At 41.7% G+C, this 14,258-nt stretch overlaps 1 protein-coding gene across 1 annotated transcript in view; it reads right to left on the bottom strand.

Moving 5' to 3' along the window:
- TESK2 (testis associated actin remodelling kinase 2) overlaps positions 1 to 13,318 on the bottom strand; it is an 85,710-nt gene extending 72,392 nt beyond the window's left edge. Inside the window, exons 1-2 of the mRNA XM_049807631.1 lie at positions 13,128 to 13,318; positions 4,741 to 5,044 (exon numbers count right to left, since the gene is read on the bottom strand). Coding sequence (XP_049663588.1) covers positions 4,741 to 4,962 — 222 coding nt within the window. The 5' untranslated portion in view covers positions 4,963 to 5,044; positions 13,128 to 13,318. The remainder of the gene's footprint in view (positions 1 to 4,740; positions 5,045 to 13,127) is intronic.
- Positions 13,319 to 14,258: the final 940 nt, after the last annotated feature.

Genomic DNA, 14,258 nt, shown 5'->3' with positions numbered 1-14,258 from the left:
ACTCTGGAGGAATCTGCCTGAAGTCAAACCAAGGAGTGAAGGAGGACCAAGCACTTCTGAGGCAGGATTAGAATTTAAAAAATTATTTGCTGCACAAGTGCAAAAACAGGAAAACTGTCTAGCCAGAAGTTCTGCAGAAAGGATCTCAAGTTATAGGGGATCATAAACGGAGTACTTAGTGCTTGGTGCTGTTAGTAAGTATGCTGAAATGCGAGGGCTGATTTCCATCTCAAAATTTTTCTTTGAAGGCACCCATGCTCAGCTGCTTAGTATTTTGGCCATAAAAGGCAGTTTATTTTGCATTATGTCTTATACATCTTATATTCATAGGCTCGTCTTTGCCCATGCACCATTAAACAAGTATTTCACTAACTGATTTTTTTTTTTCCAAGTATGCATCTTTTTCACTGCTCACATGAATAACCTTCCCATGTGTATGCTTAAGATACAAACTATACTGACACACTGTTTAAAGTATTTCATAAGATGGATTTTTTTTTCTCTGATGACTAATTCTGATTAGTAAATCTCTTGACTCCTACAAGGTTAAAAGCACAATTGAAGGTGGTCAAGACTGTGGCCTTGTTGACGTGAGTTCTGTCTTCAAATTTGATCTCTGCCTGTCCCAAAGATAATCTTTGGAAGGCTGCACTAGCTTTAACAGTTTTGTCAGAGCATGCTCCCTGACAAATAGAAGTTATTCTTCTCCCTGTTATACATATGTCAACTCTCTAGCTATTGGGGAGGGGGGAGCTTTCAACAGTTAAGCCCATTATTACAATGGCAGTGAGGTGTCCCCTGCACTACAGAACTAATCGGAGTGACCCAGACAAATTGTTTTCCTCCTCTTGAATTAATCTTCTGATGGTACTGCTAACTAGATGGCTAGGCATATTTAAAACAGCAGAAGAACTGTCAGCAGTGAAACATCTATTTTAGCATCCAGAATTGCCCAAGACAAAACTATGAATTCTTCCCTAGCTGTCAAAAGACTTCACCATTCCTCAACAGCCAAAACCCTCAAATTCCCCAGTGACCACACCTGTACAGCAACATGACCTTCCCAACATGCAAACACACAGGAGACCAAATTTGCACAATTCTATATTGGACCAATGATCCCTGTTTTCATGTATACATGAATAATAAACTGCAAAAAGTTCATTTTTAACATTCAGCCAAAGTGCTGAAGTATTTTCAGTCTCTCTCAAAAGTTCAGCTACAGAATGCAGAGCCAACAAGAACACCCAAAGGAATTTTATAGCAACTTGAATATTTAGTACTGGCTTTGAACCTGAAGGTATATTTGAATAGAAAAAGATCCTGGATTTTAGTCTGACTGCTGTTCCAACATGCACATTTTATAATTAATAGTATCCATTTCCTAATAAAGTATTTAGTTTCAGTGTGATCCTTATCTTTCCCACACTTAATTATAGCTCCATCACCCCTTACTGGTCTTCCCAGCTAGGAATTTAAAGGTTTGGTATCATGGCTGGGCATTGTTCATTTACATAAACAGTCTTTGCCTACCTCAATCTTAAAAGCAAACCTCAGTGTGCTGCACTTGCTGCTGAAAATTAGAACAGGCACTAGTCAGTCAGCTGCTTCAAACTAGACTGCTAATAGTTTAACTAAGTTCAGTTTTTCTAAGCTAGTTTCTGTAATACTTAATACTTGGGTGAATGTGAGTTTGAAATGTTACAGTGATGGCTAACAAAATCATAATGCTAGTTTAATACTTTATGCTGAATAAACCACAAAGTTTAATTTGTGTATGAATAGAGGTGCACTAGAAATGCTAAAAGGTCATTCATAGCACATATGACCATTAATATATACATCTAATCTGTAACGCACTCCTATTCCCAAGTCAAAAGAAGGCAACTTCTATCCACTGTATTACAAAAGAAGTTTCCACAAAAAAGGTTGGAGGGGAAGAAACCATTGAAAACAAATGTCAGTTACATAGCAAAACAAAAATCCCAAATGCTCAAAACAGTCCAAAGGTTCTTTGCTAAATCACTTGAGTGAACCCAATGTATAATACTCACAAAACAATAGACAAATACGTAACTGATAAAGCTCTCGTGACATGAGGTTTTTTGAGACACCCTTGCTAATTTAAAGGGAAGGCTTCGTTGGTCTTGTAAAGTTACTTATGTAGTAAGTCTAGATTTTTCTCGAGTTCAAGACTATCCTGGATTTTTCTCGAGTTCAATCATTTAGCTGGGAGTCTGCAAATCAGACTGAACTGTAACTGTGTCAAACCATGAGGCTCTCCTTCCTGGAAGCACATCAAGGTTCTTGAATGAAATCTGATCATCAGCACAGAAGGATTAATGACAGAGGTGGTCAGGCTGATAAACTACCAGAACAGAAACCTGCTTAAATTGGGTATGGAACTGCATCTAAGATAAGGTCATAATGCATTCTCACCCCTTTGTGCCAAAACTGAAGCGAGACCTTGTTTGAAACTGATGTGAAAGGAAAGGCTTTATCACTCATTGTCTCCCTGCAGGAGGTCTGTGGCTGTTTCTGGGAAAACAGACACTAGATACTCAGACTACTACCATCACTCTCTTAAGAGTAATGCCACTGATTGCAGACTGACACCACGTGATGTCTAGTTTAGCTTACTGAAAGGGGGAATGGCAGGGGAAGGCTTTTAAAGAGTTAGCAGACTTATTTATGCACAGGAAGGTAAATTGGATATCACGGATTTCTCTCAATCAACATAAGTTCTCAAACAGATGTTTACCTCTGTATGCCACTACCTCACCAAACCAAGCACTCTCTTAAAATAAGATAGTCTTAAATCAATTACTATGAGTGCTGGAAATTTACCTTTACTTTTAGTCAGTTTTTTCCCCCACCTACTTTTCTTTCCTAATGATCATTAATACCATACCTTTCTGCTGGCTATACAAGCACCTTGCCTCAGGGCGGTTCTCCATGACGTTGCTCACCAAGGCATGGTAGACTATTATAGCTATTCCACCTAGTACGTCTGTTCACAAAGTATGTAGCTATTTGACTACAAAACTTTTTGAAGTCCCAACATAAATACAATAGGCAATACCGCTATAGGATAAATTCATAACCTAAGCACTGGAAAATCCAAGCATTAAAGAGGGCTAGATCCTGAATTTACAGAATGGGAAAAGACACAATGTCTAATCAGTAACACTGAGTTAAACCTAAGACAAAACTACTCCAAAACATGAATTCTGAAATTCACACAAACAAACCAAGGTCATTATTCCCCAGTTACTTAGAGATGACCCAAGTCTATTGGTATCCTTACACACTTCACAGCAGCTTTGCCATAAAAGCTGTAAAGATGAGCTCTAGTGGCACACAGAACTTTACAAATCAGTTAATTTCACATTAAGAAATGTCCAGATACAAAAACAGTTGCTACAAAATGCTCTACAGAAAGTTTTCCAAACAAGAAAATAAGAAACAAAAAACCAAAACCAAATCCTTTTTTCTGGTTGGTATACAAGCTGGCTTTATAAAGAGGTGCCCTGTACCAAGTCTCCTACATACTCCAAATAAAATTCTTCATGTCTGCCCATTTGAAAGAATTAAAAACTTGTGTTAGTGGAAGTTAATTCCATATACCTAGCTAAACAAAAAACTTCTGTGGAGTGACTTGCCTTTACACAAGAGAAGAGATATATATGGAGATCTGAATGCCTTTGGGTATTAAAGCAACATTAAGATAATTTTCATTTTCTAATTCACATATCTATTCACAGCAATAAAGCTCAATAAGAGGTTTTTTGATTTAACTTCTTCAAGAAAAGACCACATGAAGTGTCATGGAATGGACCTAATATATTGTGAGATAAAGTTTTCTGGCATTTCACTCAAATGGAAATAATTTGGAGGGTGACTTCATTTAAAGTCACGAACTAGGACAAGGAAACAAATTATTTTTGCAATGTCTGAAAGCCTGGGAGTCAACTCAATGTCTTATTCCTCTACAATAAACCCTACCAGAACAGACAGAACAGCAGAAATATCACCAGCACTACAAAATTGAGGTTGCCTGTACGGTTTCACAGATTGCTTTACAAAGACCTTACTCACTTCCCAGCTTCATAGCAGCAAGTCACTGACAACATCAGATTTTCTCATTCATACTGTTTACTTCAAACCAATCTCTCATTATTTGAGTTAGAGGCATGGCATAACAAGCAGAAAAGGAAAAAGAGAAGAGCAGCTAATTGTATTGTAACTTCAGTGCAATAAATTTTGTGGTTTCAAATTCAGTAATCATGTGTAGATGTCCTAACACACGCATCTAGTGTTGGGAGGCAAAGACTACCAAAGGAATGAGTACAATCCCACAAAACTAATAAAATAGCTAAATTAAACACATTCACGCTTACATATGAGAGAACCAGTAGCCATTGATGTTTAATACACTACATGAATGCAAAAATACATGGCAGAGACCAAAAGATAAACCAATTTTCTTTTAGCTTTTACTGTTTCTCCCAAATAGCCTCTGCACCTCCCCAAATAAATTACAAGTGATAAAAACTGCTGGAAGGGTGACAGAGGAAATATTTAAGACCTGCAAGCTCTTCATCACTCACTCATCCCGAGTAAAGCAAATATAGGAACAAACAGTCAACTTCAGTGAAAAGTACTTCTGCTGAAGTCTTGTACATTCTCAGCACCAAACACGAAGCAATCAACACGGAGAGGAAAGAACTAAACACATACCTTGAACACCTCAGAGAAGAAACCAGACCCAATTTTCTCACATGTGAAGTCATCGAGACGAGTAAGTCTGGAAAAGGCACTTATCAGGGCTCTGTATGAAGAGGTACAAACTCTTCCTATCTGGGATGCAGTCCCTTCTCCTCCAGCACCACCATCAAAGTCTTCAGCGCGCTCCAAGCGTGGTGGAAATCCTGCTATTGAATTCCGCTTACTTCGGTCCATTTTGAAAACAAGGTTTTATTTTGCTAAGGAAGGACTTCTCACATCTTAGGTAATTTGCTGTCTTCTCTACTCTTGTTGGATCCTAAAATACAAGATATTGAGATTACCATTATTGTAAACATATCTAATAATTTTGACAGGACTCCAACACAGCTGACATCAGTTTAAGGGAATAAGAAAAAAAAGCAGAAGATATCCAAGTGGGGGCACAAAAAAACAAAGAAAAAACCCCACCACAACCAACCACACAGCATCATCAATAAAGACAGACAATGTAATGAACTTTTCCTTTAGATTCATGGAAATACCCTATGGTCTGGCTACTACAAGATGAATAGGTTTGGAACTCAAAATTTAACTGGTAACAAACAATTTTCATTCCCCCCTCCCTTTCTTTTTTACATAAGTTCTGGTTGCTAAAGCAAGCAACTAAGCAGGAGGAAACCCACAAAATGTAACGTTCTATTCTACTTCAGTAGCAGTTGGTGACCAATCTACTGCTATTGCAAGAAACCATTTCACATTAAGGAATGCACAAGGGATCCCCAACTATAAAAAACAGATCAACTTTCAGTTGACATTAGGAAAATTATTAGCTGTCAATAACAGTAGCTAGAGCACCAAAACCTTTGTTTTTAAAGCTTCCACCTGTGACTGTTCCAAGACCAATTCCTCAACTGGTAGGAACACAAGTTTAAATCCACTAAAGATCCAGCCCCCAAATTTATAAAAACATCAACAGCCCTGCTACAAAAACAAAGTATTCTTATAAGAAACTGCCAGAACAATTCTCCCCACAAACACTCTTTTTAAAGTTATATTAATTTCAGTTCAACTGAAAACTCAGGAAACAAGTCACATTTGCCAAGGAGGAGAAAAGAAAGGGGGGGGGGGGGGGGGGGGGGGAGAAAAAAGAAAAAACCCAACAGTAAGGGAATTTTTTGATCTTTTTAAGAGGATGATGAAGTAATTGGGATGACTCTGGGGCCCATCAAATTCAGCTTGGACTGGCAGACTTGACAGGTGGCCTACTTTTTTTTTTTTTTCTTTAAACCTTAGACTCAGGAGGTTATTCATCTTTTCCACACTTCACTGTTCATTTACAGCAATTTGGTGAGCTCCTACAAAACCTGAACAAAGTGAGCAGTCACAGAGAGGATAGATTTCTCCCTCTCTTCTTTTTTTTTCCTGAGGGCAAATGAAAAAATGGAGGGAGGGGAAGGAAACAATAAAATTTAAAAAAAAAAAATAATGGTGGACAAAATAATCATGAAGCAGGGAGCAGGCCAGGCAATTATACTTCTATTTACACAGATGTACAGAACCTGAACAATACACTAAATTTGAAGAGCATCTCAAAAACAGAGGCACACCAGCTGTCTTCTGAATATATAGCAGTGCTGCTACAGCCATGTTTTGTGTGCAGTGTATCTTTCACAGATGCTCTGTGCCAACACATCAGAAAAACACATAGTCCTTCCCTGCCTTCAGAAGTAAGCTGTTGAACAGCGTGAAATTAATTTGAGGTTGTCCTCTCCAAAAAAGAAAAAAGAGAATTAGAAAAAAAACCAAACAAACCCAACAGCAAAAAAAAACCCCTCCATATTTTTCAAGGGTGTTTATTTCAAACATCTTAACACTTACCTCTCTAAATGGGAGTCAGTGGGTATAAGAGAGTCTCACCTGGGCCTGATTAAGAAAATATAATCTCTATCGAATCCTACATTGTGGTATTCCTACAGAATTTTATATGCAGACTCCCACACACATGAGCTTACTGCACTTTTCAGGTGATAGTACTACATAGTCGAATGTTATGGTGTGGCCAACTGCCACACAGAAGATCAGGATCCAATTTCTGACCTCATATTCTTGCTCCGTGCGCCTTGAGGGTCTGGAAATGGTACAGAAGCACCATGGGAAGATAAAGCCTGTTATATCTCCCCAGCTGAGAAAAATAGCCCAGGGAACACCCTCAGTTGTTGAGAAGATGCCCAGGAATTTCCATGGCACATTTAAATAACTCCTTTTGATCTGAAAGGGACAAACTATCATTTGGTTACTTTTCAAGGAGATAAAGAACTGTCTATGGAAGGAGGATAGATGGGAAACCATGGTGTTAACAATTAATTTTCTGGAACAGAATATGCAAGTATCTTTGCAGACTGACCAGAAAACCTGCTGTAATTGAAGAAACAATATTTTAGAACTTATTTGCATTGGAGTAATACCCATATGCACTAGACTCCTTCCAAGGAAGGGAAAGTTTTTGCCCCAGAAATGCACAGTCTGACACTCCAGTATCCCAGTAACACCATATGAAGTGGACCCTGGGGCTTGTAGACACCCCTGCTAAATCTAGTGAAACAACATATCCCCACTGCAGCCCAGCAAACTAAAGCAACTTGTAAATCAGGACTGTAAGTTTAAGTTCTCAAGCAAAGCAAGATACATACAAAAACAAAATAGGGAAGATTGCTGTTGTCATAACTAGAGGAAGATACCAAGTTAAGTAAGCTATCTTAAACAGGAGGAAAAGCCTAACTGTCTTAAAATATCCAGATACCATTAACAAAATATCAGTTCTCAACATAGTCTCTCAATTTATTTAACAGGGAAAAAAACCCAACACCAAAACACAGAAAAACAAGAACCAACCTCCCTCACACATACACATCCTTTTGATTGAAATCACATGGTGAACTTTGCAAAACTCTATACAAATCCCACAATGAAAGAAGAGATTCAAAGTACTCCACACAACGTACAGCCCAAAAGGTTTTGCCATCTGGATTCCCAAGTAACCCATTCCTTCATTTTTGCCTGCTAGTTTGCCTTCTTTCCAGACAGCTACACGAAATCCTTGGAAATATTAGGATAGAGCTCCATTTGTCTAGTACTCTGCCCAGGACTGCATACACAGAATTAGAGGAACATTTCAAGTGGGCACAATTCCAAGTGGGCCTCCTGTCATTTTGGCCAATTACACTAATGATCACATTCTCAATGAAATCAACCAAGGTTTAATTGACTGTCAAGTCAGTCTGAGGTACTTTAATTTACTACCTTGTATGGTTAATTAAAGTGCACTGAACAGAATCCAAGACTAAACTGCAAATCCTGCAACTAACTAAAAGGCTGTTGGGTGGTTTTTTTCATATTAAAGTTCAGCTTAAAAACTCTTTTAAGATGTGCTCAACAGCCAGTTAAAAAAAAAAAAAAAAAAAACAACCACACTCTAAAAAACATTTCCCAATAAATTCTCAGCTTTCAGACCAATTTGACTGACATCCTTATACAAGAAAAATGCACCCCACTCTGCCAAGACAAAAATAATTTAGAAATAGACCTCTCAAAATGCATACCTGCTCTACTCATCCATTTATTACATTACTGAAAAGCATAATTTCAGGATGTTTCATGCCCTACCACATTTTAATTTCTTGGTTAAAAAAAAAAAAAACAAACTTAGGGGAAAAAAAAATCCATGTTAATATTATTTTAAGATCAGTTTCTCCACTGCATGAATGCATTATTTTTTTAATTGTAGAAACTACTATAAATACAAATACCATCAGCATTTATTTGGTTAATTAGAGGTTTGGCTTTCAAAATCAATGCCTAAGCCTGCAAATATTTGAAAATGGAAATCCCACAATAGCACATCAAGTTATACCCCACACATCAATGTAAAACTAACAGGTGACATGTATTAGCCAGTACTTAACATTTAATACTTCATAGACATAAAAATGGGTAAGGCTTCTCAACTTTAGCAGCATCCCTTTAATTCCTCAGGGTATAAAACAAGATCCTTCCAAAAAACATTTCAATTCATTACTAAGATGTTTTCTGCCCCCAGTATCTTTATAAATATCTGCATATTTGCACTCAAATGTCAAACTCACAATTTCCTAAAAGATGGCCTTAACAACAACAACAACCATTTTTAGACACAGAATACTGTCGCTAGGCATTCAGCCTGGAAAGCAATAAATCTGGTGGATGCATGTTATTAATTTGAAAAGGTTTTCTGAAGATCAAGATGCCAAAGCTTTGACATAAGTCATTTGCCAAGAGTTAACTATTTAAACTCATAGTCTGATGTAGCTTCAAAACCCAGCACTACAAAAACATGAAGGAATTATGCTGGCAAGTGTCACTCAACAAAATAACAACGTGGGGGAGGAAGGGGAAAAAAAAAAAAAACTAGAAAAGAATTCACTGCAGTAATGTGCAAATTTCAGAAAAGCTCCAAAGGAATGTAAAGAACAAAATCTTCCAAAGACTGAATTGACTTTGAGGTCATTACCCTGGAGAGAAAAAAAGAAAAAGAAAAAAAAAAAGAAACACAAGAAATCAAATTAAACAGGTAGAGAGAACCAGGCATTCCACAATTTTGTTCTCAACTGCTGTTATTCACTTTCCCAACAGAGGAAAGTTCCTTGGTTTATCCATAACTTAGCTTCTTGTCTTTGGGGGAAAGGTAGTATCAAATATTTACAGACAAGGTAGCTACAAGTACCAGAGCTTACACTATGTTTGGCCCAGCTCATCCTGAAGCTGAAGTCTTTTTGACTACTTTTACGGGATAAGTCTTAAGGGTCCAGTTTATAGTCTTAGTTATGACACTGCACTCGAACATGAAAATCCCAACATTTGCTGTTTTCGTTTAGGTGACATTTTGCTTTAATTTCATCCCCCCTGTAGGGGATAATTGCTAGCTCGAGCCAGTACTGTCATAGCACAAGCTTCCCACAACTAGGGCTGACATTCCTCAGAAGAGACCTGCATTAGTCCTACTACACCACTCCAGAAACGGGAAGTCTGCTAAACTGCATCGTGGTTTTATAATGCAAACAAACCTCCACAAGAGGCTAAGCTGAAACAAACAGTTCATTTATTTTGTGACTGTAGCCAAGTTTGAAACCAGTAAGGGAGACTAGCTATTAACTTACTGCAGAGCTCAGGATTCAGGGCCAAGGTTGTATGTTTAAAAATATTTGCATCGCATAGGTATAAATTCTGGCACATACTTAGAAGGCAAATATACCTGGGGAGGGGAGAATATTAAAAACCCACAAACAAACAGAAAACCACTCGATCCTTATGCCCATAGTATAACTGCCAACAGTTTCTAAGGTCCAATTATAATACAAAACTAAATCTCTACAGAAGGACCTTGCAAATCCATTCCTCTCCTAGCCTGGTTTTACTCACTCCAATCCACAGTGCAGACAGACTCTAGCCTAGTTACAGAGCACTGTTAGAGTTAAATAATCACTCAAGTAGATCATGCACAATACACAGCTGCTGCTTCAAATGGATAATTTTAATATATTAAGTTTGCCTAACAAAACAGAGCTCAGTGAAGACACTGAGAAGCAGTTCATGCCTTCCAGGTGTCAGCAGGCTGACATTTGCTTAGCTCTAGAGAAAAACAAAGGGAATCAAAGCTTTCCAATACCAACAGGTATTGTAACATCTTAATCAAGGAATATCCCCCTCAGCCTCTCCACCAGGTTTACGACAGAGGTTCACAGGAGACGGGAAGCAACTTTCTATTCTTTTGATGCAGACAGTGAGACAATCCAGCACAGCAAAGGAAAGAAAAGAGAACAAGAATGCTTGAAAGAGGGATGAAGATAAAGTAAGCAGGCTGAATTTCGTACCTGACTCGCCTCTCTCGGATACAATCTTACATTTACACATCATCAAACAAAACAGTCAATATTTGTATTTTGCAGCTAAAAGTATCATCTCCACGAATATTTAAAATGCATTCTGTAATCCACCCTTAAAATACAGCTGAAACACCAGTCTGTGTTACAGGTTTCATGTTGCAGTGAGACACCCAGTACCATGTTTGCTTCAGGTACTGGCTGAACTAACAGAACAGTAACACAGTCTTGACTAATTTATTTATGAATTTTTGAAGTGAGAACAGGGCTTCCCCAATCTGTTGTTAAGGTGTGGCAGAGATTGGAGTTTGCTGGTATTTACATATCAATCTAAAGCACCCTGGGTACCAAGGGGAAACATTTGTGGCTCACAGTCTGTGAGCCACAGACCTGTAGTGTACAAAGTCAGCCTTCAAAAGTTATCTCAACTAACTCTGCTCCTGGTTGCAAGAGCTATCACAGTTCTCCAGTGCAACCAATGGGACAATCATATCAAAAAGTGGCTTCACCACTACCAGAAATGTGTTCATCTTAAGAAAAAGTGACAAGACCATATGAAAAGAAGCTTACTATCCAAGTCAGAAAGAGGACTTGGCAACAGACAACAGATGGAGCCAGTGTGATACAGTTGCCAATTATTAGATGTACTTAATGATAAATACACAACTTCAAATGAGCATGTTAGGGAAATAATAAGCAGCAAAAGGGCTTAAAAAAAAAAAATTATGAACACTGACCTTTTTGGCTCTTGCCTAGAAGAGCACTCATTTTTTGTGCCAGGCTGCAAGATACCATGCTGCAAAGATACAATAAAAAGCTTTGCCATTGTGCAGATGCATGGTTCTTGGCTACAGGAAGAATACAGAAAGGGAACCCATGATGCAAGTGAACCACAAGCTTCATTCTTTTCTGCAGCAGACACAGAAGCAACAGTCCCCTCCTTTAACCCTGCATTTCTTTCATGAATTTGTGAAATCATTTGCATAAAGAATTACAATGGCAAAAGCAAGTGTATAGAATCGGAGGGTATAACTAGGTGACAGGAGGCCTATACCACCAGAACATCTCATTTAGACCAACTTTCTGCTTCTACAGTCACAAAAATATTAAGCACTGAAGCAAGGATTACTGCATCCCTACCTCCTGCTCCACTCACACTGCCAGTTCACCCTAATGAAACAGCACAAAACAAATTCCAAGCAAAAAGTGTAGGAGAGCACACACTTGCCACCAGGTACTGGGAACACACCCCTCTGCCTTCAGTTCAAGCTACTCATGTTTTGCATGCAAGTTTTACATGAAGACAAACCAAAATGGACAATGGAATTACACAGCCATGTCTACAGCTGTACAGTATACTTCTGCAAGAGTCAGAAAATTACATTCTTATTGGCCTATCAGGATATGGTATGCAACAATAATTTCCAAAGATGATGACTAAATGGAAAGGTTTATGGTTGGTCTACTGGGCATATGAGAGTTCCTCATTAAAAAAAATCTTATCTTACGTTGTAAATTCCACTGCCTAATTAAGTCCATAGAACTGCAAGACTGTTGATTTTGCAGACAATAAATATGCTAGAACTCTGATCTCTACTAAAAAAAAAAAAAAATACTAATAATTTCAGTTGAAGCATAAAGGCTTCTCATAAATTAGCCTAAATATTAGCTGTAAGTCTTTTTAGGGGGACAAACAGAAAGGTATACACTTAAATAAAATTCAGTTCAGTACTCTCGAAATTTTAGCTTTTAACTATCAAGGTACCACCTATCAGAATACCCAAGTGGAAAGTGCCCCGTACTTAAAGCAAATACAGTTCCCACCGTCAAAGGAATGCAACATTGAGAGTGATCACTTGCATTTATACAGCACCTTTCATCTGAAGGCTATAAAGCAAACATTTATGCACATACACCTGAACAGTCGAGCCTGTCATTAAAACATGATTCACGTATTCTTACAGGGTAGCACTTAAAATAGCAAAACCCGAGCCAAGCTTTCACACCTCCTGGCAAAGTGACCAATTTCAAGGCAATCCTCATGTGGCTGGGCAAAGATCCCAGCCGTGTTCAGGCAGACCCTTGTCCCCGGATCAGGGCACGCGTTTCCTGCAGCCGGCTTTCCCCGCAGCGCTTAGGAGTCCTGCAGCGCCCGCTCCCACTCACACCTCGTCCCAGGGACGAACGCAGCAAACCCCTATTCCCCCCCCCCCCCCCCGCACCTGCTCACCGAAACGCCTCACCTCACCGCATTGCCGGGGATGGCGGCGGGACCCCGCCGGCTACCCCCTCCCCTCCGCTACAGAAGGGTGCCCTTCCCCGGAGCGGCTCCTCTCCCCCCCCTCACCGCCGTCGGGGGGTGCCCCCTCCCCGCAAGGACCTTCTCCTTGCTGGATACCCCAGAGAAACGCACCCTCCCTCCCCCCCCCCCCCCCGCACCCTCGCGCGCTGCCCCCCTACCGCCGCGCGCGCGCCGGCCGTTACCTGAGCGGCGGCGCCAGCAGGGCCTGCGGGCGGCGCGGCCTCTCATGGCCGCATACCCCACCCGCGGCCAACCCCCGGCCCCTCAGCAACCCGGCGAGGGTCTGCCCCGCCGCTGCGGCAAGCGAGGGGGCCCCATGTGAGGAGGGAGCCCAGCTGCGGGACCCGGGGCTGTGATCGCCGTGGCTCCTCCTCCCCGGCCGCGGCCCCCGCCTCCTCCTCCTCACGCGTCCGCCCCCCCCCCCGGCGAGCGCCACCGCTGCCGAGCCGCCCACAGCGCCGGGGCGGTACCCGACCAGGAGCCGCCCTCCCGAGCAGCCAATCGGCGCCGGGCGAAGCTGAATGGACGGTGGCGCTCGGCCAATGGAGGAAGGGAAGCCGGGCGGAGGGACTCGCAGATAGTCCACGTGAGTGCCCCTTTCTAATTGGTCATAAGCCACCTGAGAGGCAGGCAGTTTGGCCAACCATACGAGGGAGAACAGCTCCCGAGAGAAGAGCGGGAGCCAGTTGCAGGAAAGAGAGAGGGGCGTTGCTAGGGTCGCCTCGCTTTCACTGGTCAGCCCTTGAGGGCGGATTATAAATAAGCCACTTAGCCAGTAGGAGTGTGGTGCGCGTAGTGACGGACGGGCGGTAGAGCCAATCCCCGTATGTTTATAGGCAGCGGTGGGCGGGAAGCTGTCAGCGCGACGGGCAACCCCGAACGGGCGCGGAGGGCAGCGGACCCGGCCCCGGTCCGGCGGGTCCCAGCAGGCCGCGCGCGGGTGTCATGGCGACGGCGGGCCGGGGAGCTGAGGAGCGCCGGCGGCGCTGAGGCGGGGGCTGGGGGCCAGCGGCCGGTAACCGACTGTCCGTCCGTCCGGGAAGGGCAGCAACCCGCATCCCCTTCCGGAGCGGCTGCCTGGCGGCCCGCGGGCCCTCACCGCCCACCTCGGGCCTTCCTGCCGCAGGTGCCGCCGGCTCTTCGCCCTAAAAGCTGACCGGCACCGGAGCCAGCTCCGGCGCCAGCCCTCACCCCTCCGCCCGGACAGCTACGTCCTTTACGGTGACCATAACGGGGCTCCGGTGCGGCATCCCTGCTGTTATTACCTTTAATTACCTGTCCTCCTGCTGTGTTTCCCACAGGATTCACGCCCT

This window comes from Accipiter gentilis, chromosome 8, assembly GCF_929443795.1.
Source record: "Accipiter gentilis chromosome 8, bAccGen1.1, whole genome shotgun sequence".
Lineage (NCBI taxonomy): Eukaryota > Metazoa > Chordata > Aves > Accipitriformes > Accipitridae > Astur > Astur gentilis.
The sequence above is the reverse complement of the archived record's forward strand: the minus strand, read 5'-3'. Positions and strand labels throughout refer to the sequence as shown.